We start from the raw sequence: 19,071 nt of genomic DNA on the forward strand, positions 1-19,071 counted from the left end.
CGCACCTATTTGTTCCGCTCCAGAGGAGACCTGACGCAAGAGGCGCCTCTACAGAGGAACAAGGGCAGCAAATACGGAAGACTACAAGGTGTAAAACTGTGAAAACTGCGCAACTAGCTCTCGCCTTCCTTGCGACGCGCCGGTCCCTAGAGGAAACCCAAAAAACTGTCCACTGTTTGTTTTTTCGTGAAGTAGACGAAACATCTGTTAAACATGGACAAGCGCCATCTCCCCATTCAGGCAGCTGACAGGAAAGGAATCCGCGCAGTTCAGGGAACTCGGCAGAGGCAAACCCCCGGGAGAGAGCGCGGAAGAAGGCGCCAGATGAAAACTGGAAACAGAAAAACGTCCGTAAGGAGGAGAAGGGTGCGAGAAAAGTTGTTTCCGGACCTTTCTGTGCTCTAGTCTTCGCGCATGTGCTATGAAGTTAATCATATCGGTGTCTCGAAAAATTAAACGCATGCATGCATTGACAGGCTGCTATAAACATCACGCGAAAGCTTGTCGATTCAAAAGAAGAGAAGGGCGAGGAGTATCTCGGTAAAACATTGAGAATAATGCCCTTCCTGTCTTTTAAGAGTTGGGATTTCCGCATGAATGAAAGGAACGCGGCTGTTTGAGTTCTTCGGTTGGAAGGCCTAGAGCCTCAGGGGCGGACCGCCGTCGACCGGCGCATGAATTTGCTGTTCGGCTCCCATTCCGCATGCAGGATTTTCGGATTTCTTCCCTCCTATAATCTGTCATTTTATGTCTTCTGGCGGCAGTCCTCCATGGCAGCCATCCTCACGCCTTGTCTCTTCTCAAGCTCCAGGCACACGCGCCTATATCGCTCCTTTCTCTCCTCTCTTTGTCTCCTCTGTGCGAGGCCCCCTGAGGCTCTGCGGAGAAAATTCGCTTCTGTTGCGCAGCCTGAGGCCGTCCCTGCCTCCCTCGCCGCTGTCAAGTCAATCATTTTTCCTGCTGGTGTCTCCCTGGGGGCAGGAAGGTTTTTTTCGTCGTCCCTCCCTGGCGATAGGAAGGTCTTCTCTCTCACTCGCTGAGTCGATGCGCGAACGCGTGCAGCGGTCAAGAAGCGCAGCAGCTCCATACTGTCTCCTCGTCTCATCTTGCTTCGTGGCGAGTCATCTCGCATCTGCGCATCCCTCTCTGGTCGTTTTCTGACTCGAGGGAGATGCCTGCAGTCGTGAGGCGCGCCGCGCTGTGGCGGACAGCCGGTGGGAGAAGGCGCCGCGCAGAGGATGCGGCAAGGCGCACAGCAGCGACGCGCGCGCGTGGAGCGAATCCAGGCTTTCGAAGGTCACGAGAAACCCGACATTTGCAGAAGCATGCATGCGGCGGCGGCGCGCGTTACTTTCCTGGCAGCTGCCCGCCACTCGGCAATGCCTTCGCGGTCTCAGAGTCCGGTACGGCGCTCGCGCCTTGGCTCGACGCGCGACGCTCCGCCTCGTTCTCCCTGCGTCACACGCCTCCTCCCTCCTTCTTCGGCGTCTCCTTAGCTTCCATTCTGGCCTTTGCTTCTCTTCGTCGCGCGCCTCGGGAGCCCGCGTATTCCTCGTCGCCCTGGTATCCTTGCGCGGCTGCTTGTTCGTCGCCTGTCTCGGCTGCCTGCGGCCCTGTCTTCGCCTTATCCGCCTCGCGCTCGCTCTCTTCCCTCTCTCTGCGACCCCCCTATGCTTCGGCGCGGCGCGCGCCGCCGACGGCAGCTGTCGAGCGACCGCGGCGCTTCTCTTCGGCTGCTGACGGCGCCTGCGCGGCGGACGGAAAAGTCTCGTTGGCGAAGCTGTGCGCGGAGCGCAATTTGTGTTCTCGGCGAGAAGCGGAAAACTTCTGCGTCCTTGGTTTGATCAGCGTCGACGGGTGCCCTGTGGACTCGGGACAGCGCGCAGTGTACGTTCACCCCGGGAGCCGCGTGGAGCTGCTTCCACGAGCTCAGCGCATCATGGACGCGAGACTGACGGTCATTCTCAACAAACCCATGCATTACCTGTCGTGCCAAGTCGATCGACAGGTGCGCTTCCCTGCAGCGGTCCCTTTCTTCCGCGCCTACGGTGGGGGGGGGGGGGGGGGGGGGGGGGGGGGGGGCGGAGGCCTCGTCGGCTCGTTCGCCGTTCCGACACCCTGTTTGCAACTCCGCTTCACATCGTCCATGAAGGGTACTTTCAGCGTACTATGCAGTGTTAAAAGTAATCCCATTCAAAACCGGTGGTTTGTCAGTATTTACGGTATCAGCGCATCAACGAAATATCAACAACGATGACACTGGTTTGCTTACTGTCTGCCGCGCGAGTGCCTACCTCGGTGCGGCACGCAGCTCCTGTTTCGCCGCAGTTCCGGCCCTGTGTCCTTCAGGATCTGGCGAGCGGCGCGCGGCTCGCCGGCGCCTCGCCCGCTCTCTCCCCTCCCCCTCCTCCTCCGCTGAAGCGTCTCTGCGGGTGCTGCGTTCTGTTCGCAGATGGGCGGCGGCAAGGGTCGACCGCTCTGCCGCCAGCTGCTCGTCCCGGAGCGGCGCTGGTCGGAGCCGCTGCACGGCGACGGGCGGAGGGGGCGAGGAGAGGGGCAGGGCGGCCGCCTGTGCCCTGCCAAATGCAACAAAATGGTCTGCGCAGGGCGCCTCGACGTCGACAGCACCGGCTTGACTGTCTTCACTCAAGTGAGAGCAAGCGCGCCGACGGGGAGGCGGGAAGCGCTCAGTTGCGTCTAGGCGTTTGCTGACGCCTAACCTTGGGGTCTGCGTCTGCACACGCATGCAGAGACGGCAGGACAGCGGCCCGTAAAGGCGTCAACCAGGCCTCAAGGACGTGAAGATCGTAGCTAGGCCGTGCATTGTGATTATAGCGGCGTAAGTAGCTGCCGCCTCTGCACAAACGACCCGCGACCCAGAGCTGCATAACTCAAGTCGAATAAGCAAAGACGTTGACCGCGCACGCTGCGTCAGGGAAGCGTATCTTCACTCGCGCTGCGCGGTGTCTCGATTTGCATTTTTTCCTGTTTCTGCCCGATTGACGACGCAGGACGGCCGCATCGCCTCGCTGCTCGTCGGCGGCGGCGGCTCGGGAAAGGCTGTGGGAAAAGAATACTACGTCGAGGTGAGTGAGTCGGCGATGTCGTCGACCCCAGGCGCGAGGCACCCCTGTACACGCCTCTCTCCGTGCGGCTACAGCCTCCGCGCGCCTCCACCGAGTCACGTTCGTGCTCCCTGCACATAGATGTAATACGCATTTATGTATGGACATGAGAAAACTTTTGGCTGGCCGCGAGTACCTGTGGCGCCTCACCCGTGAACACACGCGCGCCCACAAAGGGCGCAGCAGAAGAGGCGGCGTGCACCGTGAAGAAAGGGCGCCGCCCCTCCCTCCCTTCCCCGGTGCCCCCCCCCCGTCCCCCCGTCCCCCCGTCTTCCTCAGAATTTACGGTTTGCGGCGCGGGACTCGCCCTGTTCTCGACTTTTTCTGCGGCGGCAGTCACGCGACGCGGCGCTCTGTTTGCGCTCAGGTGGATTTGCCGGTCTCCGCGGGCGCGTTGACGCTACTGCGTCACGGCCTCGCCCTCGACGGCCTCGAGCTACTTCCCGCCAACGTTCGCCTGCTTCCGCCGCTCTCTGCGCCGTCGCTCGCGCTGCAGCCGGCGCCTGCCTCGCCTGCCTTGCCTGCCGCAATAGACTGCGCGTTCGGCTCGCGTGCCTATCCTGCGCCTTCTGCGCTCGCGGACGACGAGGGCTTGCAGAGGCGACGCGGAGGAGACGGCGCGCCGGCGGGGGCGGCGCGAGATGAGAGCGAGGCGTGGGTGGGGAGGACTGCGCGCCTGTCGATCGAGCTGTTTGAAGGCCGACACCGCCAGATCCGGCGCATGTGCGAGTTAGTTGGCCTGCGCGTCCTGCGTATTCACCGCGTGCGCATCGGCAAAATCACTCTCGGCTCGCTCCCTTCCGCGCGCTGGAGGCTCCTCCTCCCTCACGAGTCTTTCGTCTAGCCACTATGTGTGCACAGACTCCTCACACACCTACATGTATTCTACATAAACATATATCTACATATATATGTATACATGTAAATATGTAAGAATATCTGTGCATGCACCTGCATGTACATATATGTCCGCACATATGCATGTCTATATGTAAACATGTGTGTATATGTGTGCATGCGGGCGAGCCGCGCAGCTGCGGTGAACTAGATGGGCGCAGGGGCCTGAGCGCGTCGAGAGACTTCGCGCGGGGGGCGACAGCGAGAAACCTGAGAAAAAACGTGGCTGTGTGCGAACGCGTCTCGTCTGTCTGGTCAAACAGAAAAAAGATCAGGGCTCATGCCCGCGGAAACTCTGAGTATTTGCCGTCTCCAGGAAGGACTGAATCCTATATATATATATATATCTTAAATATATATATTAGCATGCGCGACAGGCGCTGAGGGTCGTGGGCACGCACCTGTTACTTCAGCGGATCGCAGAGAATCCCCTTTATGGCCAAGCTTCCGGTTAGGCCGGTCGCCACTTCCCTCGCTTTCATCGATACTTTCGTCACGGTTCAACAGCACAGTCGTTTACGATCGTGTACGCGCGCGCACTAATCTGCGCAGGCGCTTGCGACTGACTGCGAGAACGCATCTGCATCGGCTGTGGTAAACACCTCTCCCGTGGAGGCACAAAATTGTTTTTTGGAGAGCATATGCGCGTGGCGAGATCCTGACGTCAGTCCACACACACAGCTATCGTCTCTGTACAAATTCTTTTTGCGATCCAGACCGATAAAAGACGAGGTGCCGGGAATAGGCTTCATTCAGGTACGATATGAAGCGCAGTTACAAACCGGTTCACTGACTGCTTGTGGAATAGTACTACCACTACCAATCAAGAAGATCACCAATCAGACAACACCTGAAGCCAGACTCCAGCACTTACTAAAATGGGATATTTTCCTACCGGATTGGCTCTATGCTTATACTAAGTCAACCGTTCCAATGACTATAGCTTCCTCTGAGTAGTAGTTTTCTCTCGCTGTTAAGATGAAAGGTTGAATATTGAAAAGGCTTGATTGGTAGTTTTCTCTCGCTGTTAAGATGAGTGAGAACAGGAATCCATAGGATACTGAAATCCAACACTTTTAGCTGTCCCCGGTTTTGGACGGGACTACTTTTAACACCGCATTGCGTTAGTTTTTGGGAAAACGACTTCGGGTATTAGTTAAATTAATGTACCTCCTATTAATCTTAGAGTATGAAATGTAGTTTTCACGTGAAGTTGGTCCGACTCTTCACATGTCATACCTGGAGACATGTGGACTAAGATATACAAGAAGACGAAAGTCCTGCCCAGTGCAGTGAAGTGTAAACGGCGGCTATTATATTAAAGATTTAGATTCTTCAGGAAGCTGTACGAATATGACATTGAGTTTGGTAGTCGCCTTTTATTGATTCCGCTCTTAAAGTAGCCTTGTATCCTTGAAAAGAAGGCAAAGCCCTGTGAGGCGTCTCTGCAGCAACGACCTGGGAGCCAGCATCCTCCGCTTCACCAAATGTCGTGATGCCCCATTGTGGTGCGCTCACACGCATTAACTACCGCTGCTTCAGGCGACTGAAAAATACTTTCAAAAGAAATTGTGAAGTGACCGATACCGGACGAACCACTTCTATGGAGTCAAAAGTCAGGTATCTAGCGCTGTGTACAGTGTGGTCAGCGCAAGGCTGAAGTGATCAGGCGAAGCTAGCTGCGGCTGCGTATAATTCAGCCGATGGCAATCACGTTCTGCTGAGGCGCCCCGGAAGTCTGCATCCCTATCGTGCTCGAGAGGGGCGATTTCGTCGCTACAGGTTCAACTGATAGACAACGAGCGACGGCTCCCGCCTGCTTGGGAATACAAGGCGAGGTCAGGGACCTCTGGAAGGAGTGGTAGTTTCCAGCGATTACCTATAAGTTCAGCTATCTTACACCAGGCAAACACACCGCCCAGGACTCGGACGAAGTGTGCGCACACGGTGGCACACACGCGCGTGTAACGTAAAAATACAGACAGAAACTTGACGTTTTCCCAAAAGTGAATGCACTGCGCGTCGATTCCCCCCTTGACGGAGACGAGGCACAGTGCACGTGACAGCAGCTCATACAACCTACCACCCCCTTTGAAGTTACTGTTCGCCGGGCGGGCTGCATCCGCGCGCCGCCGCTTCTGGTTGATCAGGCCTTTGAAAACAGAACAGAGCGACTTTTCGGCGCAAGCTGCGCGCGATCCTGCGGCGTCGCCGAGCGTCACGCTGTGTAGGGAAGCGGCAGCATCCCCGGAGTAAACACGACACACGGTGGTGCTGGCATCAGTCGCATCGACGTCCTCGTCACGCTGCCCTCCCAGACCCACCCCCCGTCGGGAAATCGAGCCGAACCTCGCCCGTTGGTCGCGCTACTAGCTGCGGCCGCCGACAGTGGGGGAACGAAAAAACACACCATAATCCCGCGCCGGCCGGGAGACGCTGAGCTCGTCTCTCACTTGCTCTCTCGGGTCATCCCAAACGTTCTCGGAGGCGCGTGCGAACGTCTGGATACGGAGCGAAGGAGCGCTATGCTACGTCTGTCGCGCCGTGCAGACTAGTACGCAATAGCTAGGTACAGACCCGCGAGCACACCAACGCTGAGGAAGAGGACGCTCAGGGGACCGGTGACGCCGCGTTCGCAGTCCCGGACGGAGGTGAGCGAGTAGATGAAGCCGAGTGTCGTGAGCCAGCCGTGGGTGATGCCGAAGAGCAGGGTGACGATGCAGTACCACCAGAAGTCGTTCAGCACCGTGGTGTCGTGGAGCTTGTAGCCCAGGAAATACGGCACGTAAAAGATTGCGCGGGAGAAGGTGAAATACAGCACGAACCTGGGCGGAATCATCGTCCAGCTGAAGTACTTGGAACTCAGACGGGTGCAGTCCGGGAGGAAACGACCAATCATTTCGCCGAGAGCGTAGACGCCGAAGATGACCAGGAAGTGGTTCGCTGGCTGCTGGTTGTAGTTCCACGAGATGGGGCCAATCTTGGGGAAGTTGTTGAGCGAGATGAAGAACGTGATGCAGATGTTCAGCAAATGCGGCAACGCATCCATCATGTACTCTCTCGCCGGGCGCATCTTGCTCGTGTCGTCGGCAACCTCGCCGCTCTCCTCGTCGAGCACCTGCGGCGCCTTCGCGGCCCCCGCCCCGTCCGGGGACTCCGTCATGGAGGTTTGCGCAGTGCGAGCCATGGCGAACTGATCAAGCTCGTACTGACCCTCGCGGTCAGACTTGGCTACCTGAACGCCGTCCATCGCCCTGTCGCTCTTGGCGGCGACGTCCTCCAGAGGCGCCTTCGGCTCGAATGGAGCGCGCGCCCACGGCTTGGTCTGCAGGTACGCAAAGAGCGCAAAGTAGACGACAGCCAGCGCCGCGCAAAAGACGTAGGAAGACCACGCCATCTTCTCCAGACCCTCAGCGGTGTCCAGATCGAAACAGACGAAGGCGAAGAACGTGTTCCAGATGAAGGCCAACAGCGCAGCGGTACCCTGACCTGCACGCAGACATCGGCGACAAAGCAAAGATGAGCACAAGCGACCTTCACCGAGAAAAAAATAAGACTACTTCAAAAGCCAACATCAACACTCCCCTCAACACTCTCCCCCACCTCTGCACGCCCTTTTCACTTAAAAGTCGCGTACCTGCGGACATGAAGCCGGCAAAGTTCGACGGCAGGGAGCAGGAGTAGGGAAAGCCTCCGCCCTGGAGGAGACCAGAGCCAATTCCGAGGAAGAAGCAGACGAGATGGATGCAGGCGATGGCGCCACGGGTGGGCAGGTACGCGACGAGCGGGGTGTATATGATGAACGTGACGATGTTCACTCCGCCGGCGACGTAGAAGTACCATCTCTTGGGAGGCGCGTTTCTGAATTTCAAAAGGGCTATCTGGACCAACATGCAGCCGACCTGGAACATAGCCAGCAGGGTGTTGCCATAGTCTTCACCTTCAAAGAAGTTGTTCGTCATGTAGGGGCCCAAGTTCAGGGTCATACACCACGCGAGCAGCGACTGGAGACCGGCGACCACGAAGAAGAAGGAGCAGAGCAGGGACTCCGACTTGCTGAGCACAGCTGCGCCCTCCTTGGAGGCAACACTTGCAGCATCCGCCGCCATTTTGAAACTGCCAAAAAAACGCACGAAAAGAGTTCGAATCCGGGAGCTAATGAGCTGCTGACACCGTGGGGGCGGCCGCGGACCGTTGCGCGGGACAGGGTGGCGATGGAGAGACAATTGGAAAACCGGGGGGGATGGCGGGTTACGGCGAAAACGTGCCGAGGAGGGGCTGGCAAGGCTTGGCACGCACTGCAACGCGACACAAGCAAGGGTCCAGGCGTTGCAAGGAGGAAAGCAAACGCGTGGGGATGGAAAAATTGCGGACACAGGAAACTATACAAATGTGTCGCGGGAACAGGACGTCAAGTCACCAGACTAAATACGGGGAACAAATGACGGCGTCAACACAGTCACACCGCGGAGACCCGGTGCGAAGGAGTAGACAAGAGGAATACGCTGGGAGAAAAATAAATTTTCTGAACGAAGCGAGGGGGCGCCGCACTCGCGGTCGATACGACCCATGCGAACCGGCTGGCGCCAGGGGAGGGAGAAGGGCGACGTGTGAATCGAACGCTCCGGACGCACGGTCTGGAAGCGGCATCTCTCGCTCGCGAACTCTGCGGCAGCAGCGGCCGGTCGCGACAGTGCCGTCGCAGTCGGCGGCCCAACTCCGCCTCCTCCCTCTCTTCCCCACCTCCTCCTCCATCCACCCGCCCTGCTGCTCCCCACCCGTCGTCGTCCGGGGCCTGCAGGCTGCCGCCACTCCTGCTTCCCGCATCCATCCACCCCTCCCCAGCTGTCCGTCGCAACCCCCCGCCTGCTCCCCCACGCCCCCCCGCGAGCGAGGGCGGAGAAAGAGACGGTGGAATGACGGGGCGGGAGAGACACGGTGGGGACAGGCGGGGGATGCAGTGCAGGGGGGGGTGGGCGAGGGGGTCGGCGTTGCCGAGTGCGCGTTTCCTGGCGAGAGCGAGTGAAGCGCGACGGGTGCTGCAACGAGGCGGATGGGGTGACGGCGGAGTGGACGTGGGCGTCCACGCGGCGGCGGCGCGGCGGCGGGGAAAAGTGCTTCGCGCACGTCCGCGGAAAAAAGAAGCACACTTCGTCGAGCAACGCCGGTGATTGCGGCCCTGGCGCACGACGCCGAAGGCTGGCTCTGCGGGACAAATCCGGCGCCGAAAAAGGCTCTGCGAGACAGCACCCACGGGTCCCACGGCGTTTTCTTTCGCCCACACGAGAAGGGACAAACTCGGCAGCCATGCGACGCAGATCAGACAGACTGGCGTCACGCGCACAGAACCCCACACTCGGGACGAAGAAACCTCAGCGGAGGCGCAGTCGCCGGTGAGCAAAAACGCCGTGAACAGCCTGGAGTCCCCTACGGAAAGGCTCACTACACGAAACGCACCAAACGGGCGCGCCAAAGGGAGATCCCGCCGTGACGCGTGACAGACGAAGTTCGCCAACAGGCGGAGCGAGGGGGCGAAAACACACAGGCGACGCCAGCTACAGGCGCCGCCACGCAGACTGGCATACGCAGAACGCAAATCATGTAACGTCCGCAGTGCCCAGCGAATATGGAGAACGGGAAAAAACATGGCTCTCAGGCTCCCTGACGGGACAGGTTGCGCCCCTTGGATCAGTCCGAGGGAGGCACGCAGAGATTGGGGACAGGATCCGGCCGCTCAAGAAACGCCGAAGAAAACGGGCGGAGTCGCCTTGTCACCAAGGCATCCAAACATTGCTTCTCCACGGGATTCCTTCTTCGCCTACCATGCCGCCAGTCTGTCACCCTTTCCTACGAAGTCAGAGGACGGAGGCGTCGTCAGGAGTGCAGATCGGGAACCATGTATGCGTCGCAACGTCCCAGACGGGCTGTCTGTAGGCCTCTCTTCACGTCGCCTTCGTTTCTACTTACACAGCGCACGAGGACAACACAGAGGCGTTGTGACAGCCACATCACATGTCAGCGAGTGATTCCGGTATGATTCGTGCTCTTGCACGTATCTTCCCATCTAGCACTCACTAGTCCTCATTGTAGGCGCCCCCATGCCAGCGAGACACGAACGGCATGATTTTTAAAGAAGAGGCAGGACTTTCACTACGTCCTTGACCACATACTTGAATGGATGCTTCTCAGTCTTTTCCAAGTTCAAGCGTGCTGCGGAGGGTTCAGCGTCCCGTTCTCTCCTGTCTGAACTGGAGATATCGAGATTGGGACTACCTGTGTGGCACCAAGGGATGGGTCTGACGAACTGGAATCTTTCTTGTGTTGCCATATTTGGGTCTGGGCGGGATGCTGGACAGACGTGAGGCAAAGGCGTGTGTGAGACCTTCTCTGAATTCGACCGCTTGGTTGACGGCTCTCAATCCAACTGTAAAGACGTTCTGGTCTCTAAGAGGCTGCGCGGATATCCTGACCACAACAGGCGATGCTGGTCATTCACTCTTGTTGTTCTGGAGCAGACGATACGGGAGAATTCCGCTACTCCGCAGGGAAGCTAGTCTCGTTAATCCATACGTCGCGCTTCTTCTGTTTTCTCAACCAACAGCAGTATTCGCAAGCTGTGTCCGCCGGCCACTTACAACTCAAGTCGCTCAGGTCTGCTTACCGCTTGTTAACTGACTGTGCGCGCCCGACTTCACGGCAGAACGAAGGACTGCTGCTGTGATCCTTCCAGAGCAAGGGAGATGAACGAAGCTGGACGTGGAAGTTAGAGCTCAGCAGTAGTCTTTCAAAACATACCAGTCCGGGAAGTGATATTTCTGTTCTTAATGCCTGCTTTCTACCAAGGATATGATAACTGCTTTGTACCAGTATATATTAGTGGATCGGAAGACGTATTCCTAAGAACTAACGCGATCTGCTATTTTCTAGCATAATCTCTACTCTTTTCACTAACCCACTCCTCCCTTCCTTCGCATGGCGCAAGGACGAAGGGCGCAGTGAGCACGATGCTTGCCTGCAATATGGTTGTTGCGCACAACAAAACGAATCACGGTACCGCCTCTTCTGCCCGGGGGTGTCGTGCTGTCTCTCCGTGTATTCCCCCAACATTTCCTTTTCCTCCTGTTTTGACCGGCGCTCCATGCAACAAGGGACTCCCTTTGCCGCCTCCCAGCACCAACCAACGCGTCTCGCACGCAAAAAGACCGACATCAACTACAATGGCTCGCGACATTTCCCTCTGGTGTGTATCTCACGACTGAAGAGAGGAGCGTACGTCGGACCCAGTTTTAATCAAGCGCCGTGAGCGCTTGGAATGGGTCGCCCCAGCGAAGAGAATTCTTCTTCGCGGAGCTGTCTCCAGATAGCGCGACCTCGTTGGGGGGTGAAATACCTCGCTCTTCCATTCTCTCGTGTGCAGCAGTTTTCGTAGAGCCAAAACGTGAAGCAAGTCGAAGCCGTCTCCTCTACTCCGTATCACTCCACTTTTTGTCGCGCTTCTTGTCTTCCCTCAACACATCTGCACAAATCATTACGATTGGTTGAGATTCGGGCGCGATACGTTTGATACCTTTGAACTCCCGCCCTCCGAGCATGCTCACGTAGGAGGTGTTTTCTCTTGCAACTGGCGACAAGCGTGTGCATATCTAACGGTATATGTGTGCATATACGTATATTACATCATATACGGAAGAGGTCTGTCTCGCAAACGAACAACAGTTTTGATTGTCACATGAATACGCATGTGTGCCTTCACACGAGAACTGTGCACTCACACGTTTCCTGTAGTTTTGACCACACATGCATGTATCTGAAGACGAAAAAGAGACGTGATTCAACGAAATGAGACGGCTTTTTTCAGGGTTGCGTTGCGCCGTGCATGATGCTCATTTCCCGTATCCTGCGAAATGCCATCCTTTTCATCGGAAAGGATTGTCTCCGGAAGCATATGAGAAATACGATGAACAAATCCGTTGCAGAGAAACATAGCAAACTGGTGTGTCCTGGATGGCTTCTTCTTCCTCGCAAGAGCTCGCACATTGCTGTGCCGTCTACTGTGCCCCCTTCCCACTATGAATAACAACCCTGCTGCTCCAACTGGTGACTCCCCGCGCATGCGTTGCACACCAGCCGCGTAAACGAATGGCCATCGAGCGCACTGGATCAGTCTTGCCAAATTTCTGCACTCGCTCTTCGGAAAGCCTACGCGTCCGCTTTGCCAGATCCCTTCCCCGTTAAAGCGCATTGTTCCTTCCTGCGAGACCGTCCCTCTCGCTCGCCCGCTTCGGGTGTCTGAACCTCCGCAGCATCAGGACACCTTGTCTATTCGCCCTTTCGTCATAAGGACCCGCTCCTCCTCTCTGGCCTTCACCAACAGTTACACTTCACGAAAACCTAGAAACTCCCTCCCACCAAAGAACTCTCTTCCTCAATTTCCCCACTCGAAAGTGGATGATTTCGTTTCCCCTGGCCTGTGCCGCCAGCCAATTTGTGACAAAACGCTAATGCGTGCCCGCACTTTGCTCTCGCAATGGAGCTCTTGCACACGCAGCAAGACGACCTCGTGAGGCAAGAAGAAGCGAATCCTCCGCGCACGCTTCTCAAACGAGCCTCACATGCGTTGTCGTTTTCTCCAGTCTAGCACGTTGAAGTCGGCACTGTAGCGCTTTCGGCAGCCTGTGGAATTCCTATAATTACCCTTTAGAAAATTCATCGAATTCCTCGAGGAACGCGCACAGCCGACACACGGACAGGCCCATCTTCTGTTGCAAGCGGTGAGAATATTTCTCTCCACTGAGAACTTGAGACGACCCTCCTCAGCGGAAAGCACCATTCGAGGAGGTACCTTCTTCGCTCTGCGGCAACGCACGTTCCCGGCGGACAGCCGACATCCACGGAGCAGTGCTCGCCTATCGCTGAGGCTCTTGAAGGCAACCGTCCCTTGTCAGCCTTAACTGCCGCGGGACAGTCGGGACGGAGACAAGAACAAATTTGGCGCTGTAATGCTGGAATAAACAACACGTAACATCTAATTCTCTCTTCAGAGTCACGTGAAGTCCACCAGGCTGAAGGCAAAGCAGCTTATGCGCGCGACTTTTTTTGCGCTCGCTGCATGCTTCACATACGAATCCATCATCACGCGACAGCATCGACACGCAGCGCAGAGTCTGCAGATGTGCTCACATTCTTCGGGGAGTGCCCAGCGTCAGCCTCTTTTTTTTCTTTGCCTAAAAACGCCACAACAGGGAAGAGAGGGACGAGACAGCCCACATTTCACAGATCCGCGAGCTGCCCTCCCGCGGTGAAACCAGACCCCCGGAAACGTCTACGTGGAGACTACGCAAGCATACAGAATCTCAAACACCAAGGAGTGTTCATACGGTTGACACGCCACCGAAGGTAGCGTGCTACCAAATCACATACAGCTACGACTACGCCCGGCCTGCTACTCCTGCCACAAAGCAAGATGAGCCGCATTTGGCTCACGAAACGCCTCGCAGGCAATCCTTCGAACAGGTACTCGCATCAGCATATACACATGCAGAACTAGAAGACGCACCTTGACTGAGCGCCCCGGACGCGTTGTCCACTCCGTTCTTTTCAGCTGCTGCCGGTTCAGGGGCTTTCTCGCTGCTGGGAGACTGAAGACACATCAAGACATCACACATACAAACAGGTTGAGCGGAGGGAGCAAACGCTCTCCGAACCACTCTTCCTCCGGCGTGGCCTCTCGCACCGCGCTTTCCACGCAAGGCTCCCTGAGACAACCAACAGCGCGGCTGCCATTTCTCTCCATCCATGAGTCTTCACGACACACTGACGTGCGCTGTCTTTCCACCGACCACTCCATCCACATTCTTCGAGCTTTTTCAGATGGAAACACTTCCGTCCTACACAAGCGTGGGTGAACTGCCTCTCAGGATATTTGCCAACAAGCGCTGTTCCACCACAAAACACATACACAGACACTCCCGAGATACATATACCAGGAGCGAAGTGCCGGAAGGACAAAATTTATACACAACACGCACTACAGCCGCTCTGCAGCTCCACTGCATGAAGGATGATTGGTTTTTCTGTGGTCTGCTCCTCGTACCTTGGCAGAATGCTCCCGCGCCAACTTTCCATCTGCACTGGCATGCGCCTCCTCCCCCTTCACGCTCCCCTCCGCGCCTTCAGACGCAATCGGCCTGAGCGCAGGGGACGGCAGATCCTTCTGCCGCTGACGAGCGGCAAAGGCTGCCCAGCAAGCTGCGCCTTGGCGCGGGGTCTCCAGCGCCAGCGCACAGCCCGAGTCCTGCAGAAGGCAATCAAGATGTACCAACTCACGCGTCCGTGAAAAAAGCCGACGGAAACAGCCACCCGACAGACAGGGATGCGGTGCTGAAGCGACGCGTACGCAACTGCTCAGGACGACTGCCCGCGCAGTTCCACTCACATTTTCTCAAGCAGCCGAGGGCGTACTTGACATCCTCTTCCACCAGAACGCTCAACAGAGTGAAAGAATGATGAGTCACCACACACACATGAGACTTCACGTGGACTACAAACCGACAGTCAGCCCCCTTCCCCCCCTAAACGGCCACACGCAAGGACGACCCACGCCGAATGGGAAAAGTCTCTACTCTCGTTCTGCATCCCGCGCACAACGAAGGCTAGATGATGGCGTACCCGAAGGTCACGAATGTCGTGCGGAACGTCCACGCCGTTGGGGTGCGCGGCCTCGTAGGTGTTGCAAATGTCCACTACCTCGGAGGCCGTGAAGTTTCTGAAAGCTGAGGGGAGCAGAACCGCACACACACTCCACGCCGTGATGGAGCCACGCAGCCCTGTAATGGAAACACCGCGTCCGATACTCGCCCTCTCTCGAGGACTCTCGTCGCGCATCGTATTGCTCGGCGTCGCCTGAGCTCGGCTCCGCGGCCACACTGCGCATCGAAGAAAAAAGAACTCGAACGCCACGCTGCACCGCGCCAGCGGAACCCCCCACGCGACACCTCCCTCAAGTATCCGCTGGAGTTGGCGCGTACCTTTCTTGTATCCGCACGGCTTCGCAGGTCTCGCATTCATGGCGACGCTGAGGGAAGGGAAGTCCCCGCCTTCCAGGAAAGGCTCTCCACTCAGCGGCGGAGAGGACTGCAGCACCGACAGGATGCCCCTGGCCTTCCGAGAGGATCCCGCCGCTGCGGCGGCACCAGCAGGCGTCGCAGCAGAGGCCGCGCCCCGGCCGTTGACAGAGGTCTGTTCGCTGGCCGCAGCCCCAGACGCTGCAGACAGACACGCGACGCCAGTCACGGCCGCAGGAGATCCCCGAACGCCTTGGAAAGCTTTCGCTCGCCCACGATGCACCGGTGAAACTCGAGGAAGACTGCCTCGAAAGACTTGACGCCTACATGTCCCTTCCGCTGTGCGCGACCGCCGCTGAATCGAACAACCTATGAGTGCCTCCTTCCCCCTAAAGCCCCAGCCATAGGAGCCCCGACGAAAACACACATGCACGACGAGAACACAACATGGCCAAACACAAATTTTACACTCGCGCACGAAGGACCGCCCCTCATGCATGCATGCATGCCCTTTGGCACGAGAAGGCCGCCTCCTCACCTGTCCACTCTCCGTCCTTCGCCCCTCCCTTCTTTCTTCGCGAGCTTCCGACGACCTTCCATCCGCCGGAGTTCGTGGGACTCGGCGGCGACTTCTGCGGCTGCTGCTGTGCACACCAGCGGGCAGCCGCCTGCTTGCCTCCAGCCGCGGCGCTGGGCGTCCCTGGCCCCCCGCCGCCACTCACTCCGCCGCCGCCGCGGCTTCCTCGCCCTGCAGCGGCTCCGCTTCCTTTCCCTGCCGCCACGCCGCTCTGCGCGAACACGGCGTCAGCTTGCCCTGCTGAAGCGACGGCGCCGTTGAGGCCATCAGACCCCGCGCTCGGAGGTAGCGTGGTGGTGGTGGTAACAGGGCCGCCTGGAGCCGCCCAGCAGCCATACGCTGTGGGGTATGTCGGGATGAATCCGCCGTTCAAAGATGAGTACAGAGCTGGGTCGTAGTAGTAAGGCGCTGCCGGCGCCCACGCAGTCGGAACGCCGGCTGCAAGCGGCGCGCCCGCGCTTTGAAGGACGCCAAAGCCAGACGTCGGTCCCTGACCTGCTGGCGTGGAAGCCCTCGTATCGGACGAGGCCGACGCCTGCGACTCTTTGGACGCTGCCGCACCAGACTCTCGACCAGCTGCCGGCGCGGACGAGGCGGCGCCGTCGCCCTTCTGCTCAGACTCGCCAGCGTTTCCTGCGTCCACTTCGCCCTTGGCGCTGGGGGAAGGAGGCGACGCCGGAGACGGCCGACTGGAGGGCGCCGTCTCGCCGGTGACTGACGACGCCGTGTTGCCAGAAGGCGAGGCCTCGCCAGCCCCCTGCTTGGTGGAGGAGGACGCGCCCGCAGCCGGCGACTGCGAAGCTGCGGCGGCCGCCGGGGAGCTGCCCGGAGCGACGGTCGCTTGCCAGCTGGGGGGCGGCACGGGGGCCGCGTAGGAGCCCCATGAGAGGTCATACGGGATCCAGGCTGCGGGCGGGAGATACTGCGCCGGTCCCCGGTACGCCGCCGCCCCGCCCGCGAAGTTGGCAGGCCGCGCTGGGGATCGGCCGCCTGCGGTGCGGGGGCCCGCAGCCGCTGCCGCACCGCCTCCACCACCACCGGAGGAGGAGGAGGACGCCGCTGCTTTGCCGCCTGCCTTCCCGCTTCCCGCCCGCTCTCCACGCCCTCCCTGTTGACCGGGCGCAACAAAAGCGGGGCGGACTGCCGGCGACCGCGAGCCCCCTGCGGGCGCATAGGAGCCCGCGGCGGCAGGCAGCGCGTGCGGGCGGCCGTAAGAGGCCGCCAAAGAGACCGGGTACGGCGTCGCCGCGGCAGCGAAAGGCGCCGCAAACGGGGGGAGGTACCGCGCGTGCGGACCCGCGGCCCCCGCCGGGTCCCGCGTCGGCGCAGGATAGGCTGCCAACGGATGCATGTAGTGCGCGGCGCCAGCGCGGTCGCCGTACGACCCGCGGTACGCAAACCCAGCAGACGCCACCCCGCCTGCCTGGGCAGACGGGTACTGCTGAGAGGAGGACACGATGCGCTGCAGCGAATGCGTCGCTTTAATTCCGACGCGGATGGGTCTACCCTGGAACAGCAGAGATAAAAAGCCGAGACGCCGTTAGACGAGGCCACGACACGAACAACCAACCCCCCGCCGCGAGATAGGAAGCGAGGGTGGCCTCAGGAAACTTCCGGCGACGCTTCAAACTGGAGCGCCACGGCAGCTGCGGCGCACGTGCCCAGATAGGCAGGGCACTGGAAAACGTTCTGAAGGGCCTTACGCAGACCCGAAGACTGATGAGTCAGTGTGGGCTCGAGAAACACTGTTATGCATCACAGATTCGACGGCCTCTGAAACAGGCGCGACGATCAGTCAGATGTACGTGCCCCCCCTTCTGCTAGAAACACCCTCGCCTCTGTGCGTCGCGGCGCTCACCTCAATCTGCTGCGTCCGGAGCCAGAGCGCGAGTTCTTGAGCAGTGTTTTCATCTTGTACCGTCACAAACCAGGTGTTGTTCACCTCTCTTCGGATACTTCGGATTGGACCGGAAGTCGTCTGTTTCCCTCCAGAGTCTTTGCCTTCCTCGCTATCTTTCATCTCATGTTCCTTTTTGTCCTCCTCCTCCTTTACAAAAATAGGGGCACCCTCGACCAGGCTACGAAGGGTGTCTTCGCTGAGGCTCTCCGGCATGTCTCGGAGGGCGAGTGTGTTTCGGGTCTCGGCGAGGAGGTTCGCCAACGAGATGAACTTGACTGTCCGCTTGGTTTCAGCTTTCTCCTCTGCCGGCGCGGCCGCCCCGTCCTCGCCCTTGGTCTCCTTCGCCTCATCTTTCTTCTCCACGCCGTCCTCCTTCTCCTTGGCTTTCTCGGCGTCCTCTTCCGCCTTCGCCGCTGACTCCTCTGCCTTGCTCACCTCGACACTTCGCTCTGTGAGTGACAGCAGCTGCGACCGGCGCAGTGCAGCCTCGAGGTCGTCGGCGGAGAAGTTCCACGCCGCGACGGTGGGGTGGGCGAGCAAGACTGACAAGTCCAGCAGGAGGTCTCCCGGCGTGATGTTGGTGGCGAGGAAGCGGTCGCGAAGCAGATTTTCTTGGCTGAAGAGCGCCTCCAGAGCAGGCGTGAGCTTACTTGCTTCCGGCGGCGTGACCGCGACGGGGCTCGGCGGCGGCATCGGCTGGTACGCCATCTGCGGCACCGCATGCATGTTCACATCGTAAGCCAGAGGAAGGGGCGGCGGCGGAGGGACGTTCAAGGCGCCAGCAGACGCGGGGTGAGCGCCGCCGCGGACCTTGCCGAAGTACGCGCCGCCGACAGCGTTGCCTGCGCCTCGCGTGCCTCCTGACCTCGCGGCGTGCGCGGCCTGACCTGGCGACGCGGGGTTAGGGCTCGCGTTCTTGCCTCCGCTGCCAGGCGCGTTACTCCCCGAGAGGGACGAAGGCGAGTCTCCGCCAGCCTCCACCGTGAGCGCGGCTGCGCGCCCGCCGTGGCCTCGCTTCTTCTTCTTGGCTTTCTCTCCGATCGCGGCCGCCGCTGGGGAGCTCCCGCCCTGCGCCGCCGTATCTTGGCTTCCTTCGCTGGTTTTGGCCGGGTCCTCGCACTTCTCGGGCGTCGCCGCCGCGCTCTGCTTCGGAGAAGCATGGTCCTCGCTCTCATCTCGCTGCTTTGATCGCTGCTGCGCTGCCGCCTTGCCACTTCCCTGCTGCTTGGGCGCAGGTGTGCCCGCTGTCGGTGACGTCGTGCGCACGTCAGCCTTCTCCTGCCGCTCTGTCGCCTCAGCCGCGGCGCCTTCGGGGGAGGAGCCCGCGACCCGCTGCGCGTCGCCTTCCGCGCCCGACATATCTCCTGCCTTGGGAGAGGAGACACCCGCGCCGCCGGTGTTGCTGCCTCGTTTCCCTTCCACGCGCTCAGTCGGCTTCACGCCGTTCTTCGGACATGAGACGCCTTCTCCCGCGGACTGTGTCAGGGCTGCGTCCTGCTCAAAAGGCAT

The 19,071-nt window shown here is 59.2% G+C and overlaps 3 protein-coding genes across 3 annotated transcripts; 1 reads left to right on the top strand and 2 right to left on the bottom strand.

Moving 5' to 3' along the window:
- Nucleotides 1-1,171: 1,171 nt before the first annotated feature.
- BESB_015050 (putative pseudouridylate synthase) lies at nucleotides 1,172-3,969 on the top strand (the record flags this gene model as incomplete). Its single annotated transcript, XM_029360234.1, has 4 exons — nucleotides 1,172-2,008; nucleotides 2,453-2,650; nucleotides 3,012-3,086; nucleotides 3,493-3,969. The coding sequence occupies 4 exons, from the start codon at nucleotides 1,172-1,174 to the stop codon at nucleotides 3,967-3,969; spliced, it is 1,587 nt and encodes a 528-aa protein (XP_029216901.1).
- A 2,604-nt stretch (nucleotides 3,970-6,573) lies between these two features.
- BESB_015060 (nucleoside transporter protein) lies at nucleotides 6,574-8,131 on the bottom strand (the record flags this gene model as incomplete). Its single annotated transcript, XM_029360235.1, has 2 exons — nucleotides 6,574-7,511; nucleotides 7,660-8,131. 2 exons carry the CDS (start codon nucleotides 8,129-8,131, stop codon nucleotides 6,574-6,576), a joined length of 1,410 nt encoding a protein of 469 aa, XP_029216902.1.
- A 5,023-nt stretch (nucleotides 8,132-13,154) lies between these two features.
- BESB_015070 (uncharacterized protein) lies at nucleotides 13,155-19,071 on the bottom strand (the record flags this gene model as incomplete). The annotated part of the gene is made up of 7 exons (XM_029360236.1): nucleotides 13,155-13,246; nucleotides 13,579-13,660; nucleotides 14,116-14,316; nucleotides 14,691-14,794; nucleotides 15,050-15,286; nucleotides 15,624-17,169; nucleotides 17,521-19,071. 7 exons carry the CDS (start codon nucleotides 19,069-19,071, stop codon nucleotides 13,155-13,157), a joined length of 3,813 nt encoding a protein of 1,270 aa, XP_029216903.1.

Source organism: Besnoitia besnoiti, chromosome IX, assembly GCF_002563875.1.
Source record: "Besnoitia besnoiti strain Bb-Ger1 chromosome IX, whole genome shotgun sequence".
NCBI lineage: Eukaryota > Apicomplexa > Conoidasida > Eucoccidiorida > Sarcocystidae > Besnoitia > Besnoitia besnoiti.